At 34.0% G+C, this 21,634-nt stretch overlaps 1 protein-coding gene across 1 annotated transcript; it reads right to left on the bottom strand.

The window, feature by feature from the left end:
* Positions 1–2,863: 2,863 nt before the first annotated feature.
* LOC132552355 (beclin-1-like) lies at positions 2,864–21,226 on the bottom strand. The gene is made up of 16 exons (XM_060216516.1): positions 21,097–21,226; positions 20,448–20,509; positions 19,953–20,008; positions 19,293–19,383; positions 19,011–19,073; positions 18,106–18,179; positions 17,338–17,410; positions 16,570–16,694; positions 15,921–15,983; positions 14,421–14,504; positions 14,040–14,100; positions 13,213–13,301; positions 12,471–12,581; positions 10,769–10,811; positions 9,628–9,731; positions 2,864–3,654 (listed from the first exon to the last, which is right to left on the bottom strand). Exons 1-16 carry the CDS (start codon positions 21,224–21,226, stop codon positions 3,549–3,551), a joined length of 1,335 nt encoding a protein of 444 aa, XP_060072499.1. The 3' UTR covers positions 2,864–3,548.
* Between the last annotated feature and the right edge of the window lie 408 nt (positions 21,227–21,634).

Below are 21,634 nucleotides of genomic sequence, written 5' to 3' on the forward strand. Positions count from 1 at the left end.
AATGGTATAGGAGATGAGTTTCATTTTTTATTTTTGTGTAATAATGATGAAGTAAAACAGCTAAGACTGAAGTATATCCCGGGATACTACTGTAAATATCCTAACCGATACAAAATGAAAGGGATGTTCACAGTCTTTAATAAAAAGTTATTGATGCATGTAAGCATGTTTATCCAACGATTGTCATACATTTTATAATGCGACTGCGTTAATTGTTAGCATTGATTGTCCTGGATATTAAAATGTTTGAGCTGCTTACAATGTATGTTTTCGGAAAATCAACAAATATATAACATGTTTATAACTATGGCTGCCTGTCATGTACTAAAAACGTTTCAATATGTATGACCTCTTGTCACACATTGTTGTTGTCCGAGAAAAATAAAAATGTTGAAATCTTGAAAATCTTGCAACCATCCCACAACTCACGTGCATATTCCAAAATAGGTAAGATAAACGTCTTATAAATTTTTGAAAGAGCATCCCTACTTAACAAATGTTTCAGTTTTCGTAATACATTAATTTTTTTCATAACCGAAGAGTAAATTCCATTAACATGATCCCCCCACTTAGCATTAGAATTAAATGTTACCCCTAAATGTTTATGACAATCTGTAAAATTTAAAATTTCTTTACTGTTATGGGACGATTAACTACCATATAGAACTCTTGTTTCATAGAGCTTTAATCCGAAATATTCTCACTTTCAACAAGTGTGGAACCATAAAAATCTATTTCGTTTCACTCCTTGGTAACACAAATGTTTGTACTCGCTATACAATTGTTGATGTACCCAGCAAATCCAGTATTGTTTTCCAGCAGTTCGTGGTGCCGACTTGGTATATAGTCAAGTCCGTCATATAAGTGTTGGCGTATCGACATGACGTCGTCATAATCACTAGCTGTTGTCTTCCTGCAGTGGAAATTCTCCATCTCTCCTTTTAGAAACAGTTAGTTGGTAAGTTGACTTTTCCGTCCCCGTGACTTCCTTCCGTCGCTGGCTATCGTCTCACCGAAAAACATCAGTAGGCAAGCTCATTCAGATTTCATTGGCTGACAAGTACACGTGTTATCACACCTTATACAAATGAATTGACGATTAATATCAACACAGGACAGCGTATTTCAATAGGTTTTCGTTCCCATTCAAATGTGCTGTTTTGAATGCAATCCAAAGTTTGCCTCATATGCCTTTTTCTCTATGGTACTTTTCACTTGCTTGTATCACAAATCTTTCTTCTTCTTCTTCTTCATAAATATGTTTATGTCCTACCAACCCGATATATTTCTGTCGGTAAAGGTCCGCTATATCATCCAGATACCAACATCTGGACATCCCTACTCTATGGTGCTTACATATCGCGACTGATTTTATATATTCAAGGGTCTGTTCCAAATGTCATTATTTTCTTGCAAGATGTCGACACGACAAACAAACTCACGAAATGGGTTTTGAGAGGTGCTGATTGAAAATGATTAAGTTTTACGGTTGACATAGTGGTCTGACTGGGAAATATTATGTTTCTTTTTTGCGACAGGACGTGGCTCATCATGTTGCTTCTCATTGGGTAATGGTACTTACTTGGATAGACAAAGATTTACGTGGCAGGTGTCGGCGATGAACCAGAAGACGCTTAATCTTCCGGAGCACCTGTTCTTATTCTTGGAGAAAACCCATATTGAACGAAAGAAATATAAAAAAAGACCAGATGGGCAGCTGCATCAAAACACAAAATTGAAAAAAAACACCATTTTTCAATTACAGTGTATGTTCTGAACAGTACCACTATTAAAATCAATTTAAACATGGCATACAGTTTACAGAAAACTTGTAAACTAAAAGTCTGCCAGCTGCAATCTCGAAGATTGTACAAAAACATAACGTAAATATATGCCGCATCTCTATACAATTAGATACACTATAGATCATCCACCAGTATATGAAAGCTAGTTTATACAAAACACACATATCTAGATGTTTCTGGTATTTCCTCCTAGTTTAGTCGTACGCTTGTGCTGCGTGATTTGATTTGAACAAAAAATCTAATGATAGTTGTGAAGCCAGTATTTCTCGGCAGATCCTTCATGTACTGATAAACATGTGTTTATCAATTTCATTTTTAATTTTAATTTTATTGTTCACATTTATGTCCTGTATATTCATACCACCATGTTACATGTAACATGGTATACTGATTGGTACTCGTGGTATACTGATTGGTACTCGTGGTATACTGATTGGTACTCGTGGTGGTACTCATGGTATACTGATTGGTACTCGTGGTATACTGATTGGTACTCGTGGTGGTACTCGTGGTATAATGATTGGTACTCGTGGTATACTGATTGGTACTCGTGGTATACTGATTGGTACTCGTGGTATACTGATTGGTACTCGTGGTATACTGATTGGTACTCGTGGTATACTGATTGGTACTCGTGGTATACTGATTGGTACTCGTGGTATACTGATTGGTACTCGTGATATACTGATTGGTACTCGTGGTATACTGATTGGTACTCCTGGTATACTGATTGGTACTCGTGGTATACTGATTGGTACTCGTGGTATACTGATTGGTACTCGTGGTATACTGATTGGTACTCATGGTAGTACTTGTGGTATACTGATTGGTACTCATGTAGCAGCTGGTTAATAGAAATTCACATTAAAGCTATCATTTACTTTTGATACTCATAAATAACACTGATAGTCTTTCATCAACATTTCACACACTACCTGAAAAACATGTACTTACTATAATTAATCAGGTTCTTCCATTTAAAATATTATTATACTGTGTAACGAGATATTGGCAGAAACAAAGTTACGATGAATCAATTTCCATTTGTTTATTGCATGTCAATCAAAATGGCATGAACTGTCTTTTAAAAACACAGAATGATTTTTATGAACATTTCAGTGAACTTAACCTACAATCTTATTGCACAATTAAATAGTGACGTCTTCAATAACATATAACACAATATTGTATCTTCAATCAATTTAATATAAATATCACATTCTTTCATGACTCAAATCTCGCATAATTTCTCACAATGACTTTATCATTAAAGTCGTGTAAAGTTTCATTCTGTTTCTCACAAAAGCTTTTAATTTTGTACCAAGTCATTTGAGTTCTCACAAAAATTTCTCACTATGGCATAAGTTATTTTTTAACCAACATTTTTACAACAGCTGAACTCATTCTTTAAGTTGTTTGAAGTTCCTAACCATTTCTCATATCTACTTATCTCACCCTTTAAACTTTTCTCATTCTTTAACCGAGTCGTTTGAAGTCTCACACTATTTCTCATATCTACTTATCTCATCCTTTAGATGGGTTTCAAGTTATACAGCTTCATCTGATGATTTTGTTTAACAAAAAAAAAGGATCAAGACGTTTATGACTTTTTCTGATAAAACAGCGACTGACAGTACAAAGCCAAACCAAATTGTTTCCAGTAATTGTGATATCGTGACAGACGGGAGCTGACACATGGTACATGAGATATGTCCGAACATACAGGATGATATTTGGGCTAACTTATTTTGTGGCAAACTGCGAAGTGACCCAGGCAAGACCCCACTTTAGATTTGTCAGCATAAACTTTAATGCCTTTGTCCACTGCTCCTCTGAGTTGAACTGGATCCTGTCAATGTAAAATTGTAAATGTTAAATAAAAGTGTCTTAGCAAGCTATATCCAGGAAAACCCACAGTCAGCAAGAAGTACAGAGTTACAAATTACTTTTTATATATCTGGGAAAACCCACAATGTAGTTAGGTTATGGAGTTACAGTTAGGTTATAGAGTTACAATGTAGTTAGGTTATAGAGTTACAATGTAGTAAGGTTATAGAGTTACAATGTAGTTAGGTTATAGAGTTACAATGTAGTTAGGTTATAGAGTTACAATGTAGTTAGGTTATAGAGTTACAATGTAGTAAGGTTATAGAGTTATGTAGAGGTTTAGAGTTACAATGTAGTTAGGTTATAGAGTTACAATGTAGTTAGGTTATAGAGTTACAATGTAGTTAGGTTATAGAGTTACAATGTAGTTAGGTTATAGAGTTACAATGTAGTTAGGTTATAGAGTTACAATGTAGTTAGGTTATAGAGTTACAATGTAGTTAGGTTATAGAGTTACAATGTAGTTAGGTTATAGAGTTACAATGTAGTTAGGTTATAGAGTTACAATGTAGTTAGGTTATAGAGTTATAATGTAGTTAGGTTATAGAGTTACAATGTAGTAAGGTTATAGAGTTACAATGTAGTTAGGTTATAGAGTTACAATGTAGTTAGGTTATAGAGTTACAATGTAGAAAGGTTATAGAGTTACAGTTAGGTTATAGAGTTACAATGTAGTAAGGTTATAGAGTTATAATGTAGTTAGGTTATAGAGTTACAGCTAGGTTATAGAGTTATAATGTAGTTAGGTTATAGAGTTACAATGTAGTTAGGTTATAGAGTTACAATGTAGTTAGGTTATAGAGTTACAATGTTGTTAGGTTATAGATAAGGTTATAGAGTTACAATGTAGTTAGGTTATAGAGTTACAATGTAGTTAGGTTATAGATAAGGTTATAGAGTTACAATGTAGTTAGGTTATAGAGTTACAATGTAGTTAGGTTATAGAGTTACAATGTAGTTAGGTTATAGAGTTACAATGTAGTTAGGTTATAGAGTTACAATGTAGTTAGGTTATAGAGTTACAATGTAGTTAGGTTATAGAGTTAAAGTTAGGTTATAGAGTTACAATGTAGTTAGGTTATAGAGTTACAATGTAGTTAGGTTATAGAGTTACAATGTAGTTAGGTTATAGAGTTACAATGTAGTAAGTTATAGAGTTACAATGTAGTTAGGTTATAGAGTTACAATGTAGTTAGGTTATAGAGTTACAATGTAGTTAGGTTACATGTTAGGTTATAGAGTTACAGGTTATGTTACAATGTAGTAAGGTTATAGATCAATTTCCATTTGTTTATTGCATGTCAATCAAAATGGCATGAACTGTCTTTTAAAAACACAGAATGATTTTTATGAACATTTCAGTGAACTTAACCTACAATCTTATTGCACAATTAAATAGTGACGTCTTCAATAACATATAACACAATATTGTATCTTCAATCAATTTAATATAAATATCACATTCTTATAGAGTTACTCAAATCTCGCATAATTTCTCACAATGACATTTATCACAAAGTCGTGTAAAGTTTCATTCTGTTTCTCACAATTTCTAACATTCTTTCAGCTTAGGTTAATTTACATTAATAGTGTAAGGTTTAGAGACAATGTAGGAAGGTTATAAGTTTCTACAAAAGCTTTTAAGTTATTTGAGTTCTCACAAAAATTTCTCACTATGGCATAAGTTATTTTTTAACCAACATTTTTACAACAGCTGAACTCATTCTTTAAGTTGTTTGAAGTTCCTAACCATTTCTCATATTACTTATCTCACCCTTTAAACTTTTCTCATTCTTTAGTCGTTTGAAGTCTCACACTATTTCTCATATCTCATCCTTTAGATGGGTTTCAAGTTATACAGCTTCATCTGATGATTTTGTTTAACAAAAAAGTGACGGTAGGTTAGATGGGTTTCAAGTTATACAGCTTCATCTGATGATTTTGTTTAACAAAAAAAAAGGATCAAGACGTTTATGACTTTTTCTGATAAAACAGCGACTGACGGTACAAAGCCAAACCAAATTGTTTCCAGTAATTGTGATATCGTGACAGACGGGAGCTGACACATGGTACATGAGATATGTCCGAACATACAGGATGATATTTGGGCTAACTTATTTTGTGGCAAACTGTAAGTGACCCAGGCAAGACCCCACTTTAGATTTGTCAGCATAAACTTTAAGTTGTCCACAATAGTGAGTTACAGTGTAAAATTGTTAGCAAGTTACAATGTAGTTAGGTTTAGCATAAATTTAATGCCTTAAAACCCACTGTTAGGTTAAGAGTTACAGTTAGGTTATAGTTAAATAAAAGTGTCTTAGTAAGCTATATCCAGGAAAACCCACAGTCAGCAAGAAGTACAGAGTTACAAATTACTTTTTATATATCTGGGAAAACCCACAATGTAGTTAGGTTATAGAGTTACAGTTAGGTTATAGAGTTGTACTGTAGTTAGGTTATAGAGTTACAGTTAGGTTATAGAGTTACAGTTAGGTTATAGAGTTACAATGTAGTAAGGTTATAGAGTTACAGTGTAGTTAGGTTATAGAGTTACAATGTAGTTAGGTTATAGAGTTACAATGTAGTTAGGTTATAGATAAGGTTATAGAGTTACAATGTAGTTAGGTTATAGAGTTACAAATGTAGTTAGGTTATAGAGTTACAATGTAGTTAGGTTATAGAGTTACAATGTAGTTAGGTTATAGAGTTAGTGTAGTGAGGTTATAGAGTTACAATGTAGTTAGGTTATAGAGTTACAATGTAGTTAGGTTATAGAGTTACAATGTAGTTAGGTTATAGAGTTACAGTGTAGTTAGGTTATAGAGTTACAATGTAGTAAGGTTATAGAGTTACAATGTAGTTAGGTTATAGAGTTACAGTTAGGTTATAGAGTTACAGTTAGGTTATAGAGTTACAATGTAGTTAGGTTATAGAGTTACAATGTAGTTAGGTTATAGATAAGGTTATAGAGTTACAATGTAGTTAGGTTATAGAGTTACAATGTAGTAGGTTATAGAGTAACAATGTACAAGTAGTTAGGTTATAGAGTTACAATGTAGTAAGGTTATAGAGTTACAATGTAGTTAGGTTATAGAGTTACAATGTAGTAAGGTTATAGAGTTACAATGTAGTGAGGTTATAGAGTTATAATGTAGTTAGGTTATAGAGTTACAATGTAGTAAGGTTATAGAGTTATAGAGTTATACTGTAGTTAGGTTTATAGAGTTACAATGTTAGGTTATAGAGTTATGTAGTAGGTTATAGAGTTACAAGTTAGGTTATAGAGTTATGTGTTAGTCCCAGTTAGGTTATAGAGTTACAATGTAGTTAGGTTATAGAGTTACAATGTAGTTAGGTTATAGAGTTACAATGTAGTTAGGTTATAGAGTTACAGTTAGGTTATAGAGTTACAGTTAGGTTATAGAGTTACAATGTAGTAAGGTTATAGAGTTACAATGTAGTAAGGTTATAGAGTTACAGTGTAGTAAGGTTATAGAGTTACAATGTAGTAAGGTTATAGAGTTACAATGTAGTAAGGTTATAGAGTTACAATGTAGTTAGGTTATAGAGTTACAATGTAGTTAGGTTATAGAGTTACAGTGCAGTTAGGTTATAGAGTTATAATGTAGTTAGGTTATAGAGTTACAATGTAGTTAGGTTATAGAGTTACAGTGCAGTTAGGTTATAGAGTTATAATGTAGTTAGGTTATAGAGTTACAATGTATTTAGGATATAGAGTTACAGTTAGGTTATAGAGTTACAGTTAGGTTATAGAGTTACAATGTAGTAAGGTTATAGAGTTACAATGATATAGGTTAAGGTTATAGAGTTACAGTTAGGTTATAGAGTTACAATGTAGTAAGGTTATAGAGTTACAATGTAGTAAGGTTATAGAGTTACAATGTAGTAAGGTTATAGAGTTACAATGTAGTTAGGTTATAGAGTTACAGTTAGGTTATAGAGTTACAATGTAGTTAGGTTATAGAGTTACAATGTAGTAAGGTTATAGAGTTACAATGTAGAAAGGTTATAGAGTTACAGTGTAGTTAGGTTAAAGAGTTACAATGTAGTAAGGTTATAGAGTTACAGTGTAGTAAGGTTATAGAGTTACAATGTAGTTAGGTTATAGATTTACTGAGATTATTTTATATCTGGGAATACCCACAATGTAGTAAGACAATGCAGAAAGGTTATATATTTACAATGATTTTTTTGTAACTGGATTATCTGGTTTCAATACAATTTTTAACACAAGACTCAGCAGGACCATTATGTCTCCTTAAACATGTATGCTCAATTTCAAACCAGAACTTACTGAAAATGTGTGATTAGAATATTCACTTGATAAACTGGATGGTTTCTATCAGATAAAGCTATATTTCTACCACATACATAGAGGTGTGTGTGACCACTGACATAGAGGTATGTGTGACCATATATATAGAGGTATGTGTGACCACATATATAGAGGTATGTGTGACTACATATATAGAGGTATGTGTGACCACATACATAGAGGTGTGTGTGACCACATACATAGAGGTGTGTGTGACCACATATATAGAGGTGTGTGTGACCTCATACATATATATAGATATGTGTGACCACATGTGTACATATATATAGATGTGTGTGTGTGTGACCACTGACATAGAGATATGTGTGACCAGTGACATAGAGGTATGTGTGACCACATATATAGAGGTATGTGTGACCACATACATAGAGGTGTGTGTGACCACATACATATATAGAGATATGTGTGACCACATACATAGAGGTATGTGTGACCACATATATAGAGGTATGTGTGACCACTTACATAGAGGTATGTGTGACCACATATATAGAGGTGTGTGTGACCACTGACATAGAGGTATGTGTGACCACTTACATAGAGGTATGTGTGACCACATACATAGAGGTATGTGTGACCACATACATAGAGGTATGTGTGACCACATACATAGAGATATGTGTGACCACATATATAGAGGTGTGTGTGACCACATATATAGAGGTGTGTGTGACCATATATATAGAGGTATGTGTGACCACATATATAGAGGTGTGTGTGACCACATACATAGAGGTGTGTGTGACCACATACATAGAGATATGTGTGACCACATACATAGATAGAGGTGTGTGTGACCACATACATAGAGGTGTGTGTGACCACATACATATGTGTGTGTGACCACATACATAGAGGTATGTGTGACCACATACATAGAGGTGTGTGTGACCACATACATAGAGATGTGTGTGACCACATACTTAGAGATATGTGTGACTACTGACATAGAGGTATGTGTGACCACATACATAGGGATATGTGTGACAAAGAGATAACAATCGTACTACATATAAGTAAAACAGAAAGAATAATTTCTACAGTTTGATCACGGAACAGATTTGTTTTGTCAGATTAATCACCCCATAAACAGCCGGGATATTTTGAGGTTGCGTCTCTTTGCAGTAACTGGTGGCTACCTTAATGAACAACATGCAGGAGGCCCATCACATGCTTTCCAGAGTAATAAAATAAAATGTCCTGACTATATATCAAGTATCTAACTATAACAACATAGACCGGTCCATTTCTAATCTTCCGAATAAACATGAACCACAATATAAGACATCAAACAACACCCCATTATCTACACTTGAGGTTGAGCCTATCACCAAAACAGCTATTGTGGCCTCACAGAATGGTAGATAAATACTGTTTGGCAATTTTTTTTTTCAATTTTCTTTTCTAAATGATTGAATGATATTTTACCAGATTAAACTTTCATGGTCTGGATGTAAAAGAACATTTAATACACATGTGTCTCATTATTTCATATCTTTTTGTGATCTTGTTTGCGTATTGTGAAATAGTAAATATATCATTCCTGTGAAATTCTATACTGTGGTAATATATACTGACTTGACAGAGTAAGACGTCCCTGAACTGTTGTCTTCTATTTTGCCTTTCTCCATCTTGTATGGTAAACAGAAACTTGCATCACCCTTCTCTACCTCTTCCTTAAACTGAAATGAATATACGGACATTTAATAACACAGAGAAGAGATTTATCATCAATTGGTGACAAAGATTGAAATTATTGCCCAGACAATCTTCTAAATGCAGATAGACTTGATTGAAAGAATAAAACTTGATAAAGCGGACAGTCAGTTTTGCCTGAAGTAACAAGTAAGGTGCAAAACTTTTTCCATTTATCTTTGTCAATTTCAAAAATATCTAAAACATTGGACAAATAAAATACATCTCCCTTGTCTTTCAAATTTTTATCAGAATTTGTTCAGAATAATGATTGACCACGGGAATCTGTCAAATAATTCATAAGAAATAGTGATCACAAACTTTTATCGTCAATATCCACGATAATCACCTGACAGAAATTTCATTTTCAAAATCCGTCATAACTCGATTGCTACACACATTCAGACCGACGGAAACTTTCACATGGAATATTAGATATATCCAACCCAAACAATCATCAAAATCAAAGACTACTGCTTTTATACAAATTTGCTTTCCAAATCAAAACCAAATTTTGTTCTACACAACAAAAATTACCCACAATACAGGATTTTTTAGAACTGATAGGTGGACTAGTAGACATAAAATGATGTACAAGTTTGCCAAACTTTACATGTACTGCCAGATCTGTCACATAAAAATGGCAGATTTACAGACACTATAATTAATCTCGCGGCTGTCTACATCAAATTACACAAACATTTGTGGAGCATTGCTATAGTCTAACTTTTCCACAGTTAATAGTGCAATTACCAGCTCATGAATTGCCATTGGCACAGAAATATTGTAATGAATGTAAACAAATGGAGATTGTCTCCCATTGGATGATAACTGAATGATAGATTTAAGCATTGAACAGGTTTTAGTTGGCATTCCTGGGAAACTGGATAAAGGCAAATTGGACATGAAGGACTATAATGTATAATGTAATTTCTCCTTATCCTGTTGGCATTCATATAGCGATGAATGTCAACTGAAAACAGTTTGATGCTTACATACATGAGATTATTCAATAGAAACTAACCTGTTGTAGGCAATCTAAAAATGCAACCATTGCCTGGTCAAACCTGAAAACAGAGTGAAAATTAAATTAAATTAAATCAAAATTAGAATTTAAAATTTCATAAAATCTAAACATTTATTGAAGATTTGTTATGCACCCAAAATTGGCCACTAGCAAAATCTGCTAATTTAAGACTTATTTGGTAAATTAAATTAAATTTGAATTAAATCAAAATTAAAAATTTTTTGGGAAAAAAATTTCATAAAATCTAAACATTTATTGAAGATTTGTTATGCACCAAAAATTGGCCACCAGCAAAATCTGCTAATTTAAGACTTATTTGGTCAATTAAATTAGAAAACTTTTGTTTATTGAATGATCACTTAAATCAACAATGTAAAAAAATTTTTGGGAAAAAGTTCAATGTGTAGGCAATAAGTTAGGTAGTGACGTGTGGTATACTCTACAATAGACTGTCAGGCAATAAGTTAGGTAGTGACGTGTGGTATACTCCACAATAGACTGTAAGGCAATAAGTTAGGTAGTGATGTGTGGTATACTCTACAATAAACTGTAAAGCAATAAGTTAGGTAGTGACATGTGGTATACTCTACAGTAAACTGTAGGGCAATAAGTTAGGTAGTGACGTGTGGTATACTCTACAATAGACTGTAGGGCAATAAGTTAGGTAGTGACGTGTGGTATACTCTACAATAGACTGTAAGGCAATAAGTTAGGTAGTGACGTGTGGTATACTCTACAATAGACTGTAAAGCAATAAGTTAGGTAGTGACATGTGGTATACTCTACAGTAAACTGTAGGGCAATAAGTTAGGTAGTGATGGGTGGTATACTCTACAATAGTAGTGACTGTAAGGCAATAAGTTAGGTAGTGACGTGTGGTATACTCTACAATAGACTGTAAGGCAATAAGTTAGGTAGTGACGTGTGGTATACTCTACAATAGACTGTAAGGCAATAAGTTAGGTAGTGACGTGTGGTATACTCTACAATAGACTGTAAGGCAATAAGTTAGGTAGTGATGGGTGGTATACTCTACAATAAACTGTAATGCAATAAGTAAGAGAGTGATGTGTGGTATACTCTACAATAAACTGTAAGGCAATAAGTTAGGTAGTGATGGGTGGTATACTCTACAGTAAACTGTAGGGCAATAAGTTAGGTAGTGATGGGTGGTATACTCTACAATAGAATGTCAGGCAATAAGTTAGGTAGTGACGTGTGGTATACTCTACAGTAAACTGTAGGGCAATAAGTTAGGTAGTGACGTGTGGTATACTCTACAATAGACACTCAGGCAATAAGTTAGGTAGTGACATGTGGTATACTCTACAATAGACTGTGAGGCAATAAGTTAGGTAGTGACGTGTGGTATACTCTACAATAGACTGTAAGGCAATAAGTTAGGTAGTGACGTGTGGTATACTCTACAATAGACTGTAAGGCAATAAGTTAGGAAGTGATGGGTGGTATACTCTACAATAAACTGTAAGGCAATAAGTTAGGTAGTGACGTGTGGTATACTCTACAATAGACTGTAAGGCAATAAGTTAGGTAGTGACGTGTGGTATACTCTACAATAGACTGTAGGGCAATAAGTTAGGTAGTGACGTGTGGTATACTCTACAATAGACTGTAAGGCAATAAGTTAGGTAGTGACGTGTGGTACACTCTACAATATACTGTCAGGCTTGTATCTTACTTTGTATCCCAGAAGAAACGAAATCCTCCCGAGCCGTATAAAGGTAATTCTTTGGATTTGTCAGTGAGCGATTCCACATAGGAATGATTACCATAGGGAACCAAACGATATCTTAAAAAAACGGAAAAAAACAAGTTAATCTATGCTATCAGAAACAAATTAACACAAGTAACACAAGACATTGGCTGAAATAGGAAGGCAAACGTAAGAAATGTTCTGATACATCAGTTTTGTATTCTATCTTCAGAGTGATTTATGAAGTACAGAATCTGTATACCTTTATACCTTACAAGATATAGGATTTTATAAGTTTCTATTCACACGGAAGGAGTCACAAGTTTTACAATTTACCTCACCTCTAAAACCTTGTGATTTTCACAGAGCTCCTAGGAAATGAAAATCATTGTAAGCTGTTAGAGTTGTAATATACATCATGATCAGCTGTTAGAGTTGTAATATCATGATCAGCTGTTAGAGTGGTAATATACATCATGATCAGCTGTTAGAGTTGTAATATACATCATGATCAGCTGTTAGAGTGGTAATATACATCATGATCAGCTGTTAGAGTTGTAATATACATCGTGATCAGTAAATTCTAGTATCTTTCTCTACATATTGAGTCCAAAGTTTTATAGAAATCTTTGAATGTCTGCCCCCCACCCCCGCCCCTCCCCACCCCTCCCCCAACCTCCCATGTTGTTGATGTTATATGATCAAGAGTTCATCCAAAGTTCCAAACCTTTTAAATGTCAGCCCCATTTTGTTGGCTAGTGAATGAAGAAGTAAAACAGTTTGTCCCCACGCTGCATTGATCTCGTTCCAATCAACCTGAAAGTAAATAGAAGAACTGATTGCTGGGAATTTTGTGAAAAATGTTACAAACTCTGATCCTTCAAACAGTCATTCTGATAGTAACTTTGAATAATTCATCAGTTTACACACCTGATAAACAAAATTAGAGTTAAGCTGGCTGTTAAGTCAATACATGTACGTTGAAAACTCGGGACAGTGAACGTGTGATATTGAGATTAACTTAAAACCCTGTCAGACTGGAGACATTTAAATGAAATGATGCTGAACCCTGACTTCTGTTCTACAGTTTGAGATACTTCATGGATCTCTTCCACAGTATGTTTTCCTGAGATTTCACTTTCAGATTTTAATTTCAAGAAAACAACAAGAATAAAAAACAAACATAAAAAGGATTTGAAAATTAGCTATAACAAGATATCCCAGAAGGATCTTGGCGCCCACCATTGTTTGATCTTTATATACTCTTTGAAAGTTGTATCCATCCAGGACTTCTCAAGAAATAGCAATAACAAAAGTTGTTTATGGCTGTATCGATGCACCACGGATGCAAAGTGATTTGAATAGCATAAGATTCTATACACCCAAATTAAATTCTGTTAGTAAAGTATGTAATATGACACTAATCTATCTCTTATTTGTAATTTTCTGAAATTTTCTAGAAGTCGAATCAAACATTAATATCTTCCACCAAGGTTGTGGCTAATTGAATTGTCATTTTTTGCCAAACTTTAATTGTTTTAGATTAAAACTTACAGGAACACTTGGAAGTCTCCCTAGCCTGAAGTTGTTTATTGTCCCAAAGTGACCGCTGTGCCTGTAAAGAAAAACCAGTATCAGAGTATGATGGCAAAAAATGTTAGACTTATATCTCAAGTACCTGGTGTAAACAACTGATGAGCTCAAGATCAGTTTAGCTCTTCAGAAAACAGCAGCAACAATCTTTAAAAACTGGCTTATATTTTGAACATCAAATGAAGCTCAAAATGTGACATGAAGTGATAAAACACACTCAACTTGCAAATTAATTAAGTGAACCCAACTGACATTAAATTGATCATCATATATCAGATTTACAGGATCTACATTATATTGATATCTGATTTGATTAATTGACATTTTACTGGTAAGCCTTACCAAATATGGAATGTTGTGTTGAAAACATTGGTTTTCTTTAATCGGTCTAGTTGTGTCTGGGCATATTTAAGCTGGTTGTCCACACTTAAAACAATAAACAATTAATTTTCATTAATGCAGTTAAATTTACAAATAGTAACAAGGCTAAAACAGCTGCTTTAATATAGAACAACTTGCACAAGAGAACTGCTGCCTGCAGTTCACCATGGTGTTGTTTCTTAATGAAACAAAAGGTTTCATTCATCAATCATTTATAATGAAAAATGCACAGTTGCTCTAAACATAGTAAGAAAAATACATTGTTTTACAAACTAGAAAATGTCTACAACACATGAATATTAAAGCCACTATACTTTAAACTAGAATATCTGATCAATATGATACTATAGGGTAAGTGTGAACCAGAATCTGATCAAAATATGAACCTTATTATTTTATCGAGGCACAGGACGTGACATGAAATGATGTGATAGTACAGATCAACATGGGTAACACCTGAATTCCCCCCCCCCCCTGGTATGATAAAAATGATTTTGAATACATTATTTAGAAAATCTAGCACAGCTTATGTGGATGTAGAACACATACACACACAAAGTAACTAAAACCTGATACAGGAGAGACACAACCATCATTATAATGAATAAAACTGCATCAAGGAATTTTTCCATCGACCTGAACTCATGTACTTGTCGCCTAAATAATACGAACCTGATAATTATGGAGAAGATAAAGTATAAAGAAGTAATTGTAGGAGAAGGTATGAAAGTCCATCAAACTAATTTGAGGTTTTAGAACAATTACTCTTTTGTTTGCCAATAAAGGTAAAATGTTTTCATTGAAATTCAGAAATTTCAACGAAAGTCTCCCCTTTCAATCAATGAATAAACTTGAGAAGTAGCTATTTAGTTGTGTCTTCTGTACAATCCTCTCAGGTAACAGGTGGTAGACACTGCTGGTGAACTTTCCGTCCTTGAGGTTTCCCGTAACCAGCATGTCATGTTTAAATTCATTCAAATAGTACTTATCTAATGTAGGGGTTAGTGTGTCTCCCCATCTGGGTTCTGACTTTTATTTGGATTTTCCTTAGTTTTATATGTTTCACGATTTAGAACTTACAGTTGTATTAACTCACAATGCACTTAAAGCTTTGAAGGACAAACAGCTGTATAATGCAGTTTAATTCATTATTTAACTCTACAGTGTCTTCTTCTAAATCTTTTATGGTAAGGTGTTATTCCCTTGCGAGTATTTTTGTATAATTCCTCCATAACACTGCCCCAACACTTCATTACTTGTAGATAAATCTGTGTGAATGTGATACACACTCTTCATCAAGTCTCTAACCAACACACAGCTGTAAATCCTAAAGCTACCATAATCAATCTAGGCTTGAAGTAATATCTTCTGATGACTTTAAACTTTATACAAACAGAACTGTCCTCTCCAAGATTTACACTGTTACACTAACTTAAAACATCATTACATATTTGATATTACCTGCGTTGCTCATCCTCCAAACTTTGTACTTGACGCTTGAATTCGTTATACTCTTTCCAGTACCTATCACAAACAACAACAGAATTCTGACACAGACTAAGTTTACTTTCAATTGTTTGGAGTTTTATCAAAACCTTGAAGCAAAAAGAATGTACTTTAAACAAAGTCTGAAGATAAATGATTACTTTAGTTATCAAGCATATTACTGATACAGATGTTTTTATTTGACTCAGATGTTAAAGTATCTATATCAAGCATGTTACTGAAACAGATGTGGATGTTGATATTTAACACAGATGTTTAAGTATCTATATCAAACATGTTACTGATACAGATGTTTTTATTTGACACAGACGTTACAGTATCTCTATCAAGCATGTTACTGATACAGATGTTGATATTTGACACAGATGTTACAGTATCTATATCAAGCATCTTAGTGATACAGATGTTGATATTTGACACAGATGTTACAGTATCTATATCAACCATGTTACTGATGCAGATGTTGATATTTGACACAGATGTTACAGTATCTATATCAAGCATGTTACTGATACAGATGTTGATATTTGACACAGATGTTAAAGTATCTATATCAAGCATGTTACTGATACAGATGTTGATATTTGACACAGAAGTTTTCTACCTTTCTTCTTCCTCTTCTAACTCTTTGGCAATCTCTTTCTCAGCTTCTATTTGTCTCGTCATGTCCTTCCTTTCTCGTTCCACATTTTCCAATTCTTGTTTTAAGGCTTCCTTCTCAGCAGCCAACTGTCACATGATTATATTTAGTAAATTATACTTGTATATAATACATACTGTCACACCATCTCTTCCTGCATCATCATAGCAGTGATTAAAATGGTGATGGGTTTATCCAGGTAATGTGAATATACTATAGCTGTAAAATTTCACTTTTCATATATTTCACGGTTGTCTGAATATTCAATTTTACATTTGTCTATATATATTTTATCAATATTTACAAGCATAACATTCACTTTCAAAATATTTTCTGGCTATTTAATTACACATTATATTCATTAACCACAAATATAGCAAAACTACTTGCCCAGTCAACATACAATCCTAAATAACTGTGATAAAATTGAACGGGATTCGTTTTTGTTGAATTTGTGTGTACTTTGAATCCACAATTTCTTAGTAATAAAAAAATGAACAAATGACATGGATAATAGTACCAGAAGATTTTACGAGCAAAATTAGCCATGAAATCAAGTGCAAATGAAAATGTTTATCTTTGAAAAACACAAAACCAGCTGTGAAGTTAAAGAACAATGTTGTTTCATCATTTGTATTTTGATAAGTAAGCATGCCTATGTTTAGATGATATTTTCACATTTTTTTTGGAGAGATAAGAATTTAAGAAAAGTAGTGTTGTATGTATATTTACTTGTTTGAGTTCATCGTCCAATCCTGTTACCTCTTGGTTCTCCTCAGATGTACTCAGGTTCTCAAGAAACTCTCTAAACAAATACAATCAACAGATCAATATCCTTCATCACTTATCACACGACTTGTCAGTGTCGTCATTTATGTCATTATGTCATTCATATCATATGACACAAATGTCACAAACATGACTTTTAACATGACACAGTAATAGTGATGCCAGACACTGGATTATTGATGTCATGAACTGTATTAGTGATGTCAGAGCTAAATGTTTTCAGTGAGATCTCAGAAGGTAGAAAACTTATTTCCTTATTCACCAGTCAACAAGAGATGAGAGATCATATATGGTGCCTGTCTCATTTCATTTTTGACTTATGACCCTGAACCTTGACTTATGACCAGCAAAATCTAATCATGTGTAGTACTGGTTGAGACAAGAATGAACATCAAGCTTCTGATACAAACACACAGTCACCTACCCTCTCATGAAAAAATTGATAAAACTATTATAATGATAATTTTATAACAGATGTAAACAAAGATATATACGGACCCCTTTAGATCATTCTAATGCTGGCGGAGTTGGAAAACCAGGAATTTCATAATTGGCAGAAACTATAATACTTGTAGAAAACTGGAGCTGGTTAGGCTGGGGACCCTATGTAATTACTACCTTTTCATATCCTCAGGAAGAGAAACTCTGAGACAGAAATGGGTGAAAGCGTTCTGAATCATTTGACTAAAGTCTTCACCACAGACAATATACCTGTAATCTTTACACTCGTCTTCAGTGATCTTGAGCTGGTGATCGAGTTGATCTAGCAGATTGTCGGTACATTCCTGTAAATACAAATAAAGATAACGTTAAATACTCGTAGCTGTAAGGATAAAAATGCTGGAAATCTTCCATCTTATATATACAAAGGCATTATAAATGATACTAATCCCCTAATGGGTCAAACTAAACTGACCATGATGTGCATAAAGTTGATCATGTGTGTCCACTTTCATCCCAATATCTTGAGAAACGATGACTCAGACTTCACGTTGAAGCTAATCGTAATTACAGCCTTTAGAAGTGTAAAAACTGAAATCCAAGAGAATCTGTAAAACACTCACTGCAAACTCGGTGAGTGATGAAAAAGATTTTCTAAAAGTAGATAAGTTGACCTTGACCTTGATTCTACAACCCGGAAGCCTGTAACATACTATACTGAATACTATAATCATTTTTTAGTACAAGAAGTTCAGTCAAAACACTCCTAAAATGAAAACATGTGATAACAAAGATGACCTTGACCCTACATGAACCATAAAACCTGTCTGAGATATTATGATCCTGAATAAGTGTTATGTGTGAAGTTGGATCAAAATCAGGGTTATCTAACAACAAAAACAGGTGACCTTGAACTTGACCCGCTGACACTGCCACTTCTATTATGCAAGATATTACATCATATATCATGGTGTATGAAGTTTGATCAGAGGCCCTCACAGAATTACACCAAGCAACTGCAAGTGAAATGACACATCTGTAACACAGGACACATCTGTAACACAGGACACACGTGTAACACAGAACACACCTGTCAAACAGGACACACCTGTAACACAGGACACACCTGTAACACAAGGTATGTATACTTAGTTTCCATTACACGATACACTTACCTCACAGAGAGGATGATCAACATCAGACTGGCCAGACATTATATCAAACAGGATACTGTTTACCTACAAAAAACATACATCAGAAATCTGAATAATGTGTATGCCATCCCATTATCTATCATAACACTTCTATAACAGATACACCTGCCATCTTACCTTGACCCTAGGGATGTTAACTCACCTTAACCTTGAAATACTGTGATTCACCTTGACCTTGTTATACTAACTTTGGTGATATTCATTTTGACAATGTGATACTCACCTTGACCCTGTGATACTCACCTTGACCCTGTGACTTAAATTGTCTGTATATCCTGACCCTGTCTCACCCAGTAGAAGAAAGTCGTGCCCTGCCTCCTCCTCATACAGAATACTGAAGAAAAAAAACAGATTTCTGACAATGCTCACAAAGTATGTTGCACAGTATATAACTTGTTAAATGCTTATATGACATTATATGTCTCTTTAAGTTAAATACCCTGACTGAATGACCCATTAGTAACAGACTCCTTAATTTACCTTACATGGGGAAAAGACTCCTGAAGTTATATATCTTGGAAGAATGACTCCCTGAGTGACATACCTTTGGGAAATGACTCCTTAATTTACCTTACTTTGGGAAATGACTCCTTAATTTACTTTACTTGGGAAATAACACCCTGAATTACCTACCTTAGGGAAATAACTCCCTGAATTACCTACCTTTGGGAAATAACTCCCTGAATTACCTACCTTAGGGAAATAACACCCTGAATTACCTACCTTAGGGAAATAACTCCCTGAATTACCTACCTCAGGGAAATAACACCCTGAATTACCTACCTTAGGGAAATAACTCCCTGAATTACCTACCTTTGGGAAATAACTCCCTGAATTACCTACCTTAGGGAAATAACTCCCTGAATTACCTACCTTGGGGAAATAACTCCCTGAATTACCTACCTTGGGGGAATGACTCGTTGCACAACCATATTATCTTCAGGGTGCTTCCCTGAACTCTGAAATAAACAATGTGACTGTGTTCAAGCAGAAGATCAAATATCAACATTAATATCTCAGTTTGTACTTTACATATCAATTATCATGTCATGATCAGGTCCAAAGGTCATCTCCCAGGATGTCAAAGAACAATAATTTAGTGTATCAGTAACAACATCATGATCATAAGGTTATCTCTCAGGACAACACAGTATGGTAACTTTGGATAGGAAGCATCAAACCACACACCTTGGATCATCACCTATAGTTACATAGGTCGATCCTGAAACTGACAGAGTGGCCCCTGAAGATCAAAATCTAGATCTACAAATAATTGGACCTAATAAAACAGTATGACATGTACATAATCATTTCATGTACAAATACTGCTAATATCTATTGATCAGCTATAGCTAACTGAAAGTAATTGTCAGAGGAATGTAACTCTGAGATAAGTACCTCATTTCCTGATTTAAATATGTTGATGGTTTCATCTTGGTCCACATTTTTTGTGAGTGGTGCTGAAATCAAAAAAATCACAATCAGTTGTCTTATGTTTAAACAGTAAGCGATAAGGACTGGTAATGGCCTTCTCCTCTCTCTTTCTCTCTATTGTAGAGTATATCATACATGTACCTAAATAAATAAAGATTTGTGTCATACATTGATGTAAGTGTACACCTGGTATATTTTTTTTAAAAAATTAACTCAGTGGTGTAGTTAGTCTGAGTTATTCCATTAACTTTCTAATAAAAAAGTTGATAGAGAGTCAAATAATTTCGACTATATGATAAAGTTAATCTCTTCCACACATCTCTCCTTTATTGGTACAGCCGGTGGTTAAATCTATTTTTGGAACCCTGTAACTTTATAGGCATACGTTTTGTGCTTCTATTAAATAGCAATGAGCTGAATTATCATAATATGGACTCTCATAATTTAGTTCTGTACTATATATCTATTAAAGTGTTAATTCTATTTATAGAGTCATAACGATGTAAATCAATGAAGCCGTTTTAACAACGATCGCGAGTATAATATGTCTGTGTAAAAATCTGTCTTCTGCATAAAAAGTACAGATCTGTATGGTCTGACGATCGATTCTCACCTGTCAATTCAGTCAATAACTGTTTGTTGATGGTGTTAAACGAATGATCAAGTTTTAGTGGCTGCCGACATCGTTGACACACAAAGCTTACATATTCTGACCCACTTCCCTGGTCGGTATTATTTGCCATGTTTAGTTTTTAATATTAAACCAAACCTGGTTTGTTTACATCCATTGCTCCTCCCCGGAAGTCTAGTAAGTTAATTGTAAACAATGAAACCGGAAAATTTAACGATTCTCCGGAAAAGAAGTTTATCAACTTGCATCTTAAACTTGTAAATGCTTGGGTAAAAAAAAATATGTATGTATTGTTTATTCATGATGTTTATCTATTTGTTTCCCTCATCTTAATACGAAAACAAACATGAAGATAAAAGATAAGAAATATCCTCAAATGAGAAGGGAGATAACTGTCCGAAAGATGAGTCATTGGCGGATATTGGGGACCGTCGCGTCTTGTACAGAATCGAAAGTTAGACGGGACGTTACAGGTACACAGGTATGAAAGACGATTTCCTGGTTTGAAGATCTGCACAAA

The sequence above is a fragment of the Ylistrum balloti genome, unplaced genomic scaffold, assembly GCF_031769215.1.
Source record: "Ylistrum balloti isolate Yb309-2 unplaced genomic scaffold, AGI_CSIRO_Ybal_v1 Utg370244, whole genome shotgun sequence".
NCBI lineage: Eukaryota > Metazoa > Mollusca > Bivalvia > Pectinida > Pectinidae > Ylistrum > Ylistrum balloti.